Source organism: Typha latifolia, chromosome 13 (assembly GCF_019914945.1).
Source record: "Typha latifolia isolate L0001 chromosome 13, TyphaL0001v2, whole genome shotgun sequence".
Classification (NCBI taxonomy): Eukaryota; Viridiplantae; Streptophyta; class Magnoliopsida; order Poales; family Typhaceae; genus Typha; species Typha latifolia.
In genome coordinates this window covers 3,894,986-3,908,281 of record NC_133098.1, presented here as the reverse complement: position 1 = coordinate 3,908,281, position 13,296 = coordinate 3,894,986, and the positions used below count along the sequence as shown (strand labels likewise).

At 38.1% G+C, this 13,296-nt stretch overlaps 1 protein-coding gene across 2 annotated transcripts in view; it reads right to left on the bottom strand.

Annotated features, from left to right (window-relative positions):
* Window positions 1–13,296, bottom strand: part of LOC140799968 (nudix hydrolase 3) — a 34,926-nt gene that overhangs the window by 19,988 nt on the left and 1,642 nt on the right. For both annotated transcript variants that reach the window (XR_012111131.1, XM_073154564.1), the window contains exons 3-5: window positions 9,539–9,616; window positions 8,385–8,481; window positions 1,425–1,558 (exon numbers count right to left, since the gene is read on the bottom strand). Coding sequence is in view for 1 of the 2 variants with exons in the window: in XM_073154564.1 (XP_073010665.1) it covers window positions 1,425–1,558; window positions 8,385–8,481; window positions 9,539–9,616 (309 nt within the window). In the remaining variant the exon portion in view is untranslated. The remainder of the gene's footprint in view (window positions 1–1,424; window positions 1,559–8,384; window positions 8,482–9,538; window positions 9,617–13,296) is intronic.

Below are 13,296 nucleotides of genomic sequence, written 5' to 3'. Positions count from 1 at the left end.
ACAAATCAGAAACTAATGCATGTTGCTAGATTGCATAATAATTCATCAGTGGCACAGTGGTAGAACAGATTATCCCATTAATCAATTGTAAGCTAATTTCAGTTATAAGCTCAAAACACAATTAGGGAACTACATTTTGGGCACATCTATGTTTTTCTATCTCCATAGAAATCTGACAAGTCGTGTTCACTTATTATAGAGAAAATAAAGGTGTTAGGCATCCTCCAAATATATTGTCTTTTATTGCAAAGAAAGAGCCAAACTATATGGTAATCTTGATGTAATATTTCCTTCTTGTCCCTCTGGAGCCAGACAAAATAAGAAGTCTTCAAGCTTATTAAGAAGTTCATAATTTATTGAGGCATGCATTTAAATGTTCAGATTCTCTTAGCAAGCACTCTAGCCAAAGATTTTCAAGGCAATACAAGGGTATAAAAATGAATAGCTTCTGCTGCTTGATCAAAATATTTGATTCTTCTCCTTGTATGTCTGTCTTGTCATCTACCGCAGTAACTTAGCGATATGCATCAACAATGATCGTGCCGGTTGGCAATTGTCGTGTCGATGGTGGCAATGGTGCCGACTCGTGCCAGTTGGCACAGGCGTGTACCGACTCATGCCAATTGGCATGAGTTGCATGAGGTTCAAAACAAATTTTTATTGATTTGAAAGGGATCCATTAGAGTAGTAAATCCAAAATATTTTATAAAGTCTTTCTTTTTATCATGTGACAAACATGATATGTCATGTGGAATTCTTTTTTTTTTTACTTTCCTATTTCAATCATATTATGGAGTATTCACATATATGAAGTGTTCAATCATTAATATTAGTTTTAAACTTTTAATTAATATATTCAATCATATTATGTGTCAAGTAATGTTTCTATTTTACATTTGCTATATTTTTATAGATCATTTACAAAAATAATCTAAAAATTAAAAGATTCTAATGTAGGCTCTAATATATATATATTCAAACAAAAAATAAAAATTGATGTGTCAAAGACCTAAAAACTTAAAAAACCTAAAAATTATATCAAAAATGTGTCAAAGACATGCCAATGTATGCCAGTTATGCACGTCGAGTGGCACATCTTGTGATGATGCATTGCTGGTATGAGTATGCAGTGAATTTTGCAATACATATCTCATTATTTAACATCAAAAAAGAAGATTCATCTCTATCACATCATGATTTTAATTCCTTGGTCTTGTTTATTAGATGAATTGTTAATAAAGAGAAGCAACCATTGCCAAAAGGAGTAAAGTATCCATTTCAAACTTTAGTAGAAAAACTATGAAGAATGCTATCTACCAATGCATGGTATGAATAATTGTGTACAATGTAATACTTTGTTATATAAAAAGGACAACAAATCAGTAATTAAGCTTACAAAATTTGGAACAAAAATACTCAAATACCTTTCCTCAATGATATTAAATAGCAGGCCATACTGCCCATTTATATCATAAGGCACATAATCTTCATTCTCCGCTGCAAGAAATCTTCTGTATTCATCACAAGAGATGTACTTAACAGCTGAAACTTCACTTTCCTGCAAAAGATACAACACGAATCCAATAAAGTAGCAAAAACATCACACAACTAAAACAATCCAAGGTGTGATATGCTAGGAAGCTGTCATAAATTGTCTTACAAGAAAATGCATGCAACTAATGATAAATTTCACCTGATATGTTATCCATTCGACATACCAACATGATCACAACTTTTAATCGAAAGAGGCAACAGACAGTATAATAAATAACATAAGTAGATTTATCTGCAGTATCTTTATACAGCTGCAACATATAAAGATTAAAAGCATTAAAGCCTCCTAAGCAGGAACGAGTACCTCCATTTTCCATACTGAAACTTGGGCAGACAAGAAGGAGCCCAAACGAAGTTCAAACAAAGCTTTGCAGTTTCAGGCAAGGTTGGATGGAGAAAGGGAATGTTTGGATGGAGAAACTCCAACAAGATTTAATAGTGTTATTCTTAATGAGAAAATACCAACGGGTTTTCTCCAATCATTACATGGTATCAAAGTGTCTTCTAGTATGTGCCCTCCCTAACCTTCTCTGCTTCTTGTCTTCTCTATCACCGAGAGCGGAAGAAGGAAACTCTTGCTTCGACAGTCAAAGAGCTCGCATGCCCTCGTGGTAGATCTTCCTAGCTTCTCCTCTTCTCCACCAGCAAGAGCGGAAGAAGGAAACCCTAGCTCATCAGTCGAAGCTTGCATACTCATTACCTTTCGCCTCATCACCGGCCTCCTCTGGTATCGTCCACCTCTGACAAGCCCCCAAGCTCCTCTGGTCGGTTGTGAGCTCGCATACTCACCTTTTGCCTCATCACTGGACTCAGCTCCGCCTTTCGCCTCCCCACCGCTGGCCTCAACCTTGCGTCACCGATGCTGTGAAGGCCAAGTACCCGAAGGGCCAGGTCAAGCACCAATGTCTAGTCTGATCCAGCTAAGACCAACTTATTGCTGTCTGTTGATCCTGTTCTTCAATTAATTGATTTGATCAAACTTCTATTGCTACCTCAAGTCTGATCCAGCCAACATAAATTTGCTGTCCTCAATTAATTGATTCAATCAATTTACTATTGCTGACTCAAGTCTGATCTAGCCAAGATCAATTTATTGCTATTGCTACTTCTATTTTCTTACCAAGCTTGAATTTGCTACTGTTGCTATGGAAAATTCTGATCCAGCCCGTGATTAACTTCCTTCTTCGGCTATTGGTGACACCTTCGATCACATTTTGTTCAATCTAGTGATGCTCGGGAGGATCACCTTCTATCTAGTGCAAAATCAGCTTAGCAGGGTGAACAATCTATCCAGTAATTTTATAGCCACATGCATGACTTTTGGCATAAGTTGCAAGTATTAGAGACTTCTGAGTTTTCTATACAGTTTGCTAGTACTTGGGAGGCTTTTAGAGAGCACCGCCAGCTTTATCAGATTTATTATGCTCTTCGCCCTGAGTTTGCTCGCTCCTTTTGCAAGGACATTGGTTTATCACGGCACTCTGCTAAGTTTAGAGTCAATTGTGGCTGAGCTAGTTGTTGAGGAGACCTGTTTGCACATTGTTCATTCTCGATATGCTTGATTGGTCTTTACCTCTCTCTCTCTCTCTCTCTCTCTCTCTCTCTCTCTCTCTCTCTCTCCTTCCCCTGTCTTTCCCTTTCTTGCTCCCTCTCTTTCTCTCTCTCTTTCCCCTTTCTTTCTCTATTACCCATGCTCGTCTCGGGCGGGATCGGCCGTATCGACCGATCCTGACCCAAAACGAATCGGGTATCGATCGATACCCGACCGAAACCAATCAATAGATTGGTTTTGGCCAGGATCGGGATCGGCTACGGCCAATCCCGATCCATTTCGGCCGATCCCACTTTGGATCGGCTGAAACTAGGAACCATGATTAGAGGTCATCCCCTACCTCCGGATCCTTTGACGGACACCAAAGAAGTGTTTTGTTTGCCTTGTGGGGGCTAAAAGAACCTTCTTTTCATAAATTCATCATTAGTTCGTTCATGTTTAAGCCTCAGATAGCCTTTTATAGGACAACTCTAACCTACAACAAACTCATCTCTCAAGTTGAGCTAATTGCTGAGGAGATCCATGATATGCTATATTGGTGGCATTTCCTTTCATAGAGTTGGACTAGGTTTTTGCTACTGTAGCTATCAAATACTCTCGTTCTCGTTCTCGTCCTCAGTGTCACAAGCTAAGGCATCTCATTGAGGCATGTTGGGAATTGTATCCCAGGAAACGCAAAAACCACAAACAAACAAGTCATCCACGATCGATTACATCTGTGGCTACTAATGCTTCTTCTAAAATGCCCTTTATTGTTCCTGTTATGCATACTACTCCACTGGATCATCTTCAATTATTGAGCAAACACTAGACCAACAAAGTTAGCTCCTCAACCGTCTTCTACAGAATCTAGTGTCCACTACATTTGCTTTTCTGACAAATCACTTAACCATGTCTACTCATTCTGGTATTACTCATGACACTTGGATTGCGGACTTTGGTGTCACTTAGCATATGACTCCAAATTCTTATATCTTACTGCTTATTCACCTATGTCACAGTTGCCACCACTTCAAGCTGCAAATGGATCTCTTCTTTCCATTTGTCGGTCTAGATCTATTACCAGTACCTCTGAGCATTATGGTCCTCTCACTCTACCTCATATCTTGCATATTCTTGATCTGAGCATGAATATTCTCTTTGTAGTATTTGTGATTCTGGCTATGAAGTCTTATTTATTGTTGCTTCTTATGTGATGCAGGATCCATTTATTGGCCAGGAGATTGGAGTTGGTCGTAAAGCAGGTGACATTTACCATATTTCTTTTCTTCATCTACCTATCTCACCTATTTCCCATTTCGTTGGTGCTACTCCCTCTCCTATTGATTTATAGCATCGCAAGTAAGGTCATATACCCAAATCTCGTCTTAAAGGGCTTTTCCATTTTGGAGTCTTAGGATGAGGTTCTTTTGGTTCTAATTTTATAGTGGATTATGTGAGTTGTAAGTTGGCCAAATAATTAGCTCTTCTGTTTTCTTCAAGTAATAGAAGGAGGAATTTCCTTGCGAAACTACTTAAGGAGCTGCAATTAGAATATCCAATTGATCTTTAACTCAATGAGCCGGTCAAGGCTCCAACCAGTTGACGGAACTTTGTGGGATTGAAATACAGATATCAGATTCAAGAAACTCTAGGGCTCTGTGTTTTTTGGATGTACTTGCTTTGTTTTGCTTCATGCTCATAAGTATAACAAATTGTCAGCTCTCTGTGTAATGTGTTCCTTTTGGGTACAGTTCTGAACACAAGAGCTATCGATGCTATGATCCTTTGACTCGTTGGATGTGAATTACTTGTCGAGTCTCTTTTCATGATATTTCTTATTACTCACATGAGTCTCAAGACCTCGCTTTTCTTGAGCCTCCATCTTCGACATCTTCTCCTCAGCCTCCTCTTGAGGCTGCCCCTATTCCTTACTCTTTTGAGGAGCTTCTTGTTGGATGTCCTGGTGATCTTCTCCCTTGCCATCCTATCATTCAGGTGTATTCTCGATGGGTTATTCTTGTACCCCCTTCATCTGCATCTCCTCATGTTTCATCTTCTACGCCACCCTCTACACTCTCCTCTTGTTGGTATAGTAGATTCTTGTCAATCTCAGCGTGAACAACGTCATCATCAAAGATATGGATTTATTGATGTTGCATGCTATTCTTTTGAGTTACACACTTTTCTAATAAGTCTTCAAACAGATCATGAGCCTAATTCTTATCAAAAGGCTATTTCCATCCTGAGAGGCAGCATGCTATAAATAAAGAGTTTTAGGCTTTTGCACGTACCCAAACATGGGATGTTGTTTCTCTATCAAGTGACACTGAACTTGTTAGCTGTAAATGGGTTTATAAAATCAAAAGGCGACCTGATGGATCTATTGAGCAATACAAAGCTCGTCTTGTTGCTAGAAGTTTCACCTAAAAGTATGGCATTGATTATAAGGACATTTGCTCATGTGACTCAAATGACTACTAGTTAGGCACTTTTTGTGATAGCTGCTATTCGTCGTTGGCCTTTGTATCAAATGGATGTAAAAAATATTTTTCTTCACAATGATTTGATTGAGACAGTCTATATGCAGCCTCTATCTAGATAGTTTGTCTCTAACCCATGTTTGTCGACTTCGTCGTGCCATCTATGGCCTCAAACAGGAACCTCATACTTGGTTTGAGCGATTCCGTCGAGCTATGACAGAGGTTGGTTTTGTTGAAAGTGATCATGACCACTCTATATTTATGCATATTTCTCCACAGGGATTTGTTTTACTACTTTACGTAAATGACATGATTATTACAAATGATGATTAAGCTACTATCAAGTCTTTATAGAAACAATTGTCTCAACACTTTCAGATAAAAGACTTGGGTCACCTACGCTATTTTCTATCTTAAGATTGCTCACAGTGAGAGAGGACAGCTGATTAGTCGGGTAGTTGTATATGATGATAGGACAGCTGATACCTCTTGAGCTTCATGTAAAGCTTCGTCTTATAGATGGTGTGACATTAGCAGATCCAACTAGATAAAGGTAGCTTGTTGGTTAGCTTACGTACTTATACATCACCAGACCAAATATCACTCATGCTATGAGCATAGTTAGTCAGTTTGTGGCAGCCCCTTGATCTATTCATTATGCAGCACTACTCTGAATTCTCATATATGTGCAGGAGGCTATTACTCGCTCTCCTTTGATGTCTGCTCATTCATCTCTTGTTATTCGTGCTGATTGGGCTAGTGATCCTATAACTCATCATTTTACTACTGAATTGTGTGTTCCTTGATGACTATCATATATCTTGACAAAGCAAGAAGTAAGATATTTCTCTCTTTAATACTGAAGCAGAATATAGAGCTATGTCCACTACTTCTAAGGAGAATATTCATCTTCACCGTTTATTGGAAGACATTGGCGTGTCTATTCCTTTGGCCGCTGCTCTTTATTGTGATAGCAGAACTGCTATACAGATTGTAAGCAATCTTGTATTCCATGAGAGAAAAAAATATACTGAGGTGGATTGTTATTTTGTTCACATCAGCTTCTAGCTGGCACTTTCAGTCTTCCTTGTATATCATCTATGGAGTAGATTGCTGATTTCTTCACTAAGTCGCTTCCCACTTCGCGTTTCAAATATCTAGTTAGCAAACTCCTTGTGTTTGATCCACTTTGAGTTTGAAGGAGGGTTATTAATGTATACTCTTAAATTGTACTTGAGGTATAATTTACCCAACATATTCATGTATATACTCTTATTCTTAATGAGAAAATACCTAAGGGTTTCTCCAACCGTTACACATAGTAATTAAATTCTGTAGGGGTAGCACTGCTCGAGTAAGCTCGATCTAGAGGAGAATTGAGAAGCCATTAACTCATGTCAGGTTGCAATAATAACATAGAAACAACAGCCTAACTCCATAGCCTTACTATGAAAGAACAAAAATCCAGCCATAATTGTTGTGACCAGAACAGTTCAAGCCTGAGGCTCTCAGGCTTAAAGGAAAGCATTGTAGAAATATTCACACAGAATAGGGGAATGTAAGTTTACCCAATCAATTAATGGGTACATTGCCCTACTAGGTCCCTAAGAAGCACAAAGATACAAAAGTCATCCTAGCTGGCTAGCCACATTAACAAGCTAACTTTTGGCACTGTATAAGATGTGGTTTGTTAAAATAGAATGTAAAAAACTAAATTTTTCTAACATCTTAGGTCTCGTTTACTTCAGGAATAAGGTCAATTCTAGAATAAATATTCTTTTATTATTCTCAAAATGATGCTTTTATTTCATGAATAACTATTATTGTCTTCACTTGTATTCTGGAATAAGAGAAATAATTATTTTTTATGTAATACAAGTGAAGAAAATGATAGAAAAATTTGTTTTGCTTTTTATAAAATTACTATAAATACCCTTTGATTTGATATAAAATAAGTTGATGAGATATATGTTAAAGGGAAAATTAGTAATTGAGTTAGTGTGTGATATAAGATGTAATTCTAATAAATAATATTTGTACTTTAGAATGAGGTTATTATTGGTATTCAACTGTTATTCTAGAATAAGAATAAAATTATTTCTAAAGCGAACGGGGGCTTAAGCTTTTAGAGTGATCAGTGAGTTAAAAACTTAAAATGACACTAGGATAAAAGGTTTTGAGTTCAAATCCCACCAACCCTACCTCACCTATTAAATAAAAATCATCCCTCCATTAAAGTCAAGTCCACTCTTCAGACCAATCAAAAATGTTTCAAACACTTAAGTGAGGAATGTTAGAATATAAAATTAAAAAACACCGTTCTCTAATAGCTCAAGCTTCTAGAGTAGTCAGTGAGTTAACATGGTGCATATCGTTTCAAGGCACCTAAAATTGTGGAAAGATGACGAACATAAATACTAAGGATGGTCGTGCCACAGGCACAACACTTGCTAACCGTGTACCGCAAGAGAGGGAGACTACTCACCTTCATATTTCATCACTCGCCATCGACGCTCGTCAGCAAATAGCGATGACAGCAAGGTCAATGGCAAGCAGCAAAGGGCGAAGACGAGCAATGACGTCGATGACGAGTGGATCGTCACTAGAAGAGATGTCGTGAAGCACCCTTCATGCCACGTGTCAATACGCCCACGACATGCTAAGTACCGATCGGCATGCTAAGTGACAGTCGGCACGGCCATCGTTGATAAATACAACTTTTTTCTTGTAAGATTTGATAGATTATTTATCAAGTAAATAAACATCTATAGATATGAAATACATAGAAGTATCAAATATATAGCAAGATTGCTTACTTGAAGAGTAAAGGCCTCAAGAGGAATCGGAGCCAAAGTTGTCACAAGATATACATCATTGAATTCATTGTTGATGTACCTTCCATCATTGATAATACTGCACCACAAGAATGAAGTGAATCCCTTGGTTTGTTCTAATAGAAACTGTAGAAAAATCTAAATCAAGCACCTAGTAAAGAAATTGGTGTTTATAAGTCAATAAAGTAATAAAACTCAAAACCACTTTAGAAAACCACAGTTCCAAATTTTGTAATCTATGCTTCAGAACTTCACCCGTTCATATAAAAGGAGTCCGCCAAATTGCATTCAGCTACCGTTACCATTCAAAAGGAAGTTTCTTTGTGCAAACAAAACAAATTGACCTAATGCTGAGCAAATATCAATCTACACAATAGGAATCGCATAATTGCAAAGAGAACATGACATGGTGAGATATTGAACCCATGAATCTGTTGGAGATATTGAATCTTCAGAAGAAGAAACTGAAACAAGTATCATCAGAATATCTTTCAAGATTTTGAATCTTCAGAGAAGAGGAAAATCAAGCATCAAAGGAACTTCCGTCAATTTAACATGGAAATAATTAAATGACACTAGGCGACTATAATAACAATAAATCAATAATCTGGTTCATATTGGATCCAAATTCTGTTCTGGATAATGGCATTCTTAAAAGTCAAACAAAACCACATGGTTCTCTTCAGATATAACCAATTAGTGACCCAAAACATGGTATCAGTAGTCGATAGTTACTAACTTACTATTGGGTCCAATTAATCAGTTAATAAAGTGAGGTTATTCTCTGTCCATAAATTTGGCAAAAAGACAAAGTACATCAACATCGTTTCTACAACTTTAGTTCCTGTTCCACTAAATTTAATTAATAGAGGTAACCTGGCTCTATATCCAAGTGTCATGAAAATGTGGCCAGATTAAGATGTTAAGTTAAAAAGCCTTTTGCACATAATGCACATCCTAAATGAAATGAATCTGAGAATCTGAACTTAGCCAGTATTACTGTTCCAATCTCATGCATAACTGAGAGAAACATAGTATTTGTTAAGTACTTAAGTCCTTATCTAGGAATGCAGCATTTCAACAAAAGCAACAACTAACTAGACAAACTAGGAGAAACAAAAAGGAAATTTACCAACCATTCCTGAAGAAAAACGAAAATCAACTCAAATGCATCACTTGGAAGGCTTATGCCTAGCTCTTCATGAAGCTCCCTTCTGAAAATATATAGTGCTTTCATTAGCCATATATAACATTAAAGTGAATTGCTAAATCAGAAGAGCAGTCATTAGGTCTCACTGAAAAGACGAGCAGTATGCAATAACTGCTATAGTAGCATGACTACAGATAAGCAAGTAAAGAATTTCTGATAGATAGATAGATTGCACAAAAGCGTAAAATAAGAGAACTAGTTACCAAACAATTATGAAAGCTTCTGCTCTTCTCAGCATCTGAAATTAAATATGATTTGCCTTAGGCTTTTGGAGGTAGATCCCCTTGAAGTGATTAATCTTTTCCTTTTATTCTTTATTTCCAGTTGTGATTTCTTGAGTTAGGAACGTGGTCCTAACATTTGGCATCAAAGCTATCGATTTTCGGCATCATCATGACAAGAATACAAGATCAAACGTAGAATGTGATGAACAAATCACCCACCATGGGAGCTGCTGCAAAAGCATGGAAAGAGCATTGAAAAGCTTCAAGCTGATGTATCTAACATTAGCAAGAAATTTGATTTGCCTTTTGATATGCTATCACATTTGGTGAAGGGCCCACAAGGATCTACAATGGGTTCTATAGTTATCGATCTATCCTTGGTACACCAAGATAATCAAGAAGATCACAGGAAGAAGATAATAACTATTAGAGTTATTATGTTATATGTTATTTATTTATTAAGATATATGGTGACTTTGTATAAATAGGGCCAAGTCCATCTCTATCATATCAAGCAATACATTTACCAAATTTTCTCCCCTCTTCCTCTCCGCTCCAAATTCAATCTAGACATATTGGCTCAATCCGAGCTCTTCGATGAGCAGCTCCCTCATGGCCTCCTCCCTGTGAGCAGCTCCAACAGTAGCTGTCTACAAATTCCTGGTGAAAAAACTAGCTCTTCTCGCTGTAACCTCCCCAAACCGCGTCGCACCCGTCGACCACGTCAGACATCACTTCTTCCACAGCTCCAACAGTGCCGTCTTCTCTTGCAGCTAGCTCCATTGTGGGTCAGTGAAGCTACCTTCCCTACTTCACTTCTGCTGCAGCCCGTTGTTGTTGGAATTGAAGATAAGGAAGCCTTGAAGGCTTGCTCACCAACTGTTCAAAGAAAAGCCGCACTGACTCCACCAGCCAAGGAATCATATTTCACTCTTTCTACAGCCCACTAGTCTTGGCATTGAAGTCAAGGAAGCCCTAAAGGCTTGCTCTCCAAGTGTTTGACAAAAAGCCACACAGCACTAGGCAATGTTTTCAGTGATGCCCACTAGGTGTTTGACAACAGTTCAATATGTCAAGGGCAGCAGCAGAACTGTTTTTCAACGAGTGCCCACCTAGTGTTCAATGAAATTTTACTGTGTCAAGCTCTCATTCTTTAGCAGTTTTGTTTTCAGCAATTGCTCATTAGCCCTTAAGTTTTCAGCAGATCTGTCCAAATTTAGCATCTATTTGACAGTGTGTCAAAGTTAGTAGTATTATTCATCAGGAGCTCGACGAAAGGCCCAAGTCAGATAATTTCGAAACACCCTCAAGGTGACAGATAGATTTTATATCTAGTAATGGCATCGTTTGTTCCGATCAGTCATGAGAGTCTCAGCTTCACTAGTGCCTCTATTTCTACCTCTGCTTTCTCTAGTATAATTAAATCCTGAATTTTTTATTTTGGCGCCTCACATTATATTACTGATGATTCTTCCATTTTCACTAGTCTCACTCCTGCCTCCACTGCCCTTCCTTATGTTCACACTGCTGATAAGATTCATTACCCCATTTCTCACATTGGTTACATTACCCCACCACTGATCCTACTAGCCATTTTACTTTGTCGAATGTTTGGCTTATTTTCGATCTTACAATAAGCCTTATTTCTATTACTCAGCTTTCGACTCTTGTTATTACTGTGTCCTTCTCTTCTACTTCTTATGTTGTGCAAGATTAGGACCGGTAATCGGATTCATAGGCTCTACTATCTGGACCAGCTTCACCTTCCTTCACCTAGTGCTAGTGTTTGTCCCGTCACTCCTCTATCTCCTTCAGATATATGGCATCGGCGTTTAGGTCATATATCGAGTCAGCATTCAGTCATCCCATGGTCTTTTATTGTCCCAGCAAAAGTATATTACAGACATTCTCAGTCGTGCTACTATCACTGACACTTGTCCTGCTGCTACCCTAGTTGAGCTTCATGTGAAGCTTCAGCCTAATAACGGTCAGCTTCTTCCAGATGCGACTAGATATTGTCAGCTAGTCGAGGCACTCGTCTACCTGACCATTACTTAACATGATATCTCTCATGCAGTTTATCTTGTCACTCAGTTCATGCAGGCTTCTCGAACAACCCACTATGCTACTCTTATGTGAATTCTTCGATATCTTCGTAGCACCATCATCCACTCTCTTTTCATACTATCGACTTCCATCTTGGCTCTGCAAGCTTATTCCGATACAGACTATACAAGTGACAAGTCTAATCAAAATTCTATTACTGGCTTTTGCATCTTTTTAGGGAGACTCCCTGATTTTCTAGCATAGCAAAAAATAGAATGTGGTGTCTCACTTTAGTATTGAGTCAGAGTATCATACTATGTGTGCGGTAACTAAGGAGATTGTTTAGCTTCGTCGCCTCCTTACTGATATGGGTGTTCCATTGCCCTTCCCAATTCCTCTTCATGTCGATAATGATAGTGCTAAAAAGCTCGCTGAAATTCTATTTTTCATGAGAGGACGAAGCACATTAAAGTCGATATGCACTACACTCACCAGGAGTACCGAGCTGGCATCATTTCTCTCCATTGCCTCAGCACTGCGAAGCAAATTGTCGACTTCTTCATGAAGTCTCTTCCTCTTCCGTGTTTTGAGTATCTATTTAGCAAACTCTCGGTTTATAATCTACCTTAAGTTTGAGGGGGGTATTAGAGTTATTATGTTATATTTTATTTATTTATTTAGATATATGATAACTTTGTATAAATAGGGCCAAGTCCCTCTCTATCATATCAAGCAATACATTTTTCACCAAATCTTCTCCCATCTTCCTTTCTTCTCTTCAAATCCAATCTAGGATTAGGCTTTATATTGTTTCAATAACAAACCTTATTCCTGAAGAGCCTTGTCATCATTCTCCTTAATGTCACAGTGTTAGTTTGTGATTACAGTTATTTGCAGATGAAGATAGAATTTCGTCGTTTGAAAAGAGAACATTCAATGGGTTGGATTTTGCATGCAGAACATTATTTCTGAATCTATCAAACTCCCGCACACAGGAAGAGAGAAATTGCTTCCATCAACTTAGAAGATGAGGCTATCCAATAGTATGACAGGTTTGAATCAAGTCACAGTATTCCTACCTGGGAAGAGTGCATGGGTTTATAGTTTGATTGGGCCATATGGTTAGGATAATGTTCACACAGCACTTGCAAAAATTTGGCAGACTTTACCTATGTTAAATATCAAAGCTGGTTTGAGCTTTTAGCAAACCGAGCGTGAATTGGTCTAAGCCAATTTGTGGGAACATTTGTAGAAGGGCTAAATGAGAAAATTCACCATGAGATCAAGATGTACTGGCCTCGAAAAACAATTGCAACAATCTCATTTGCCTATTTGCCAGAGGAGCAAAAAGATGAGAACCGGCAGATGTTTCCCTACACCTACACGTGAAGGGGACTAGAATCGTGCGGAATAG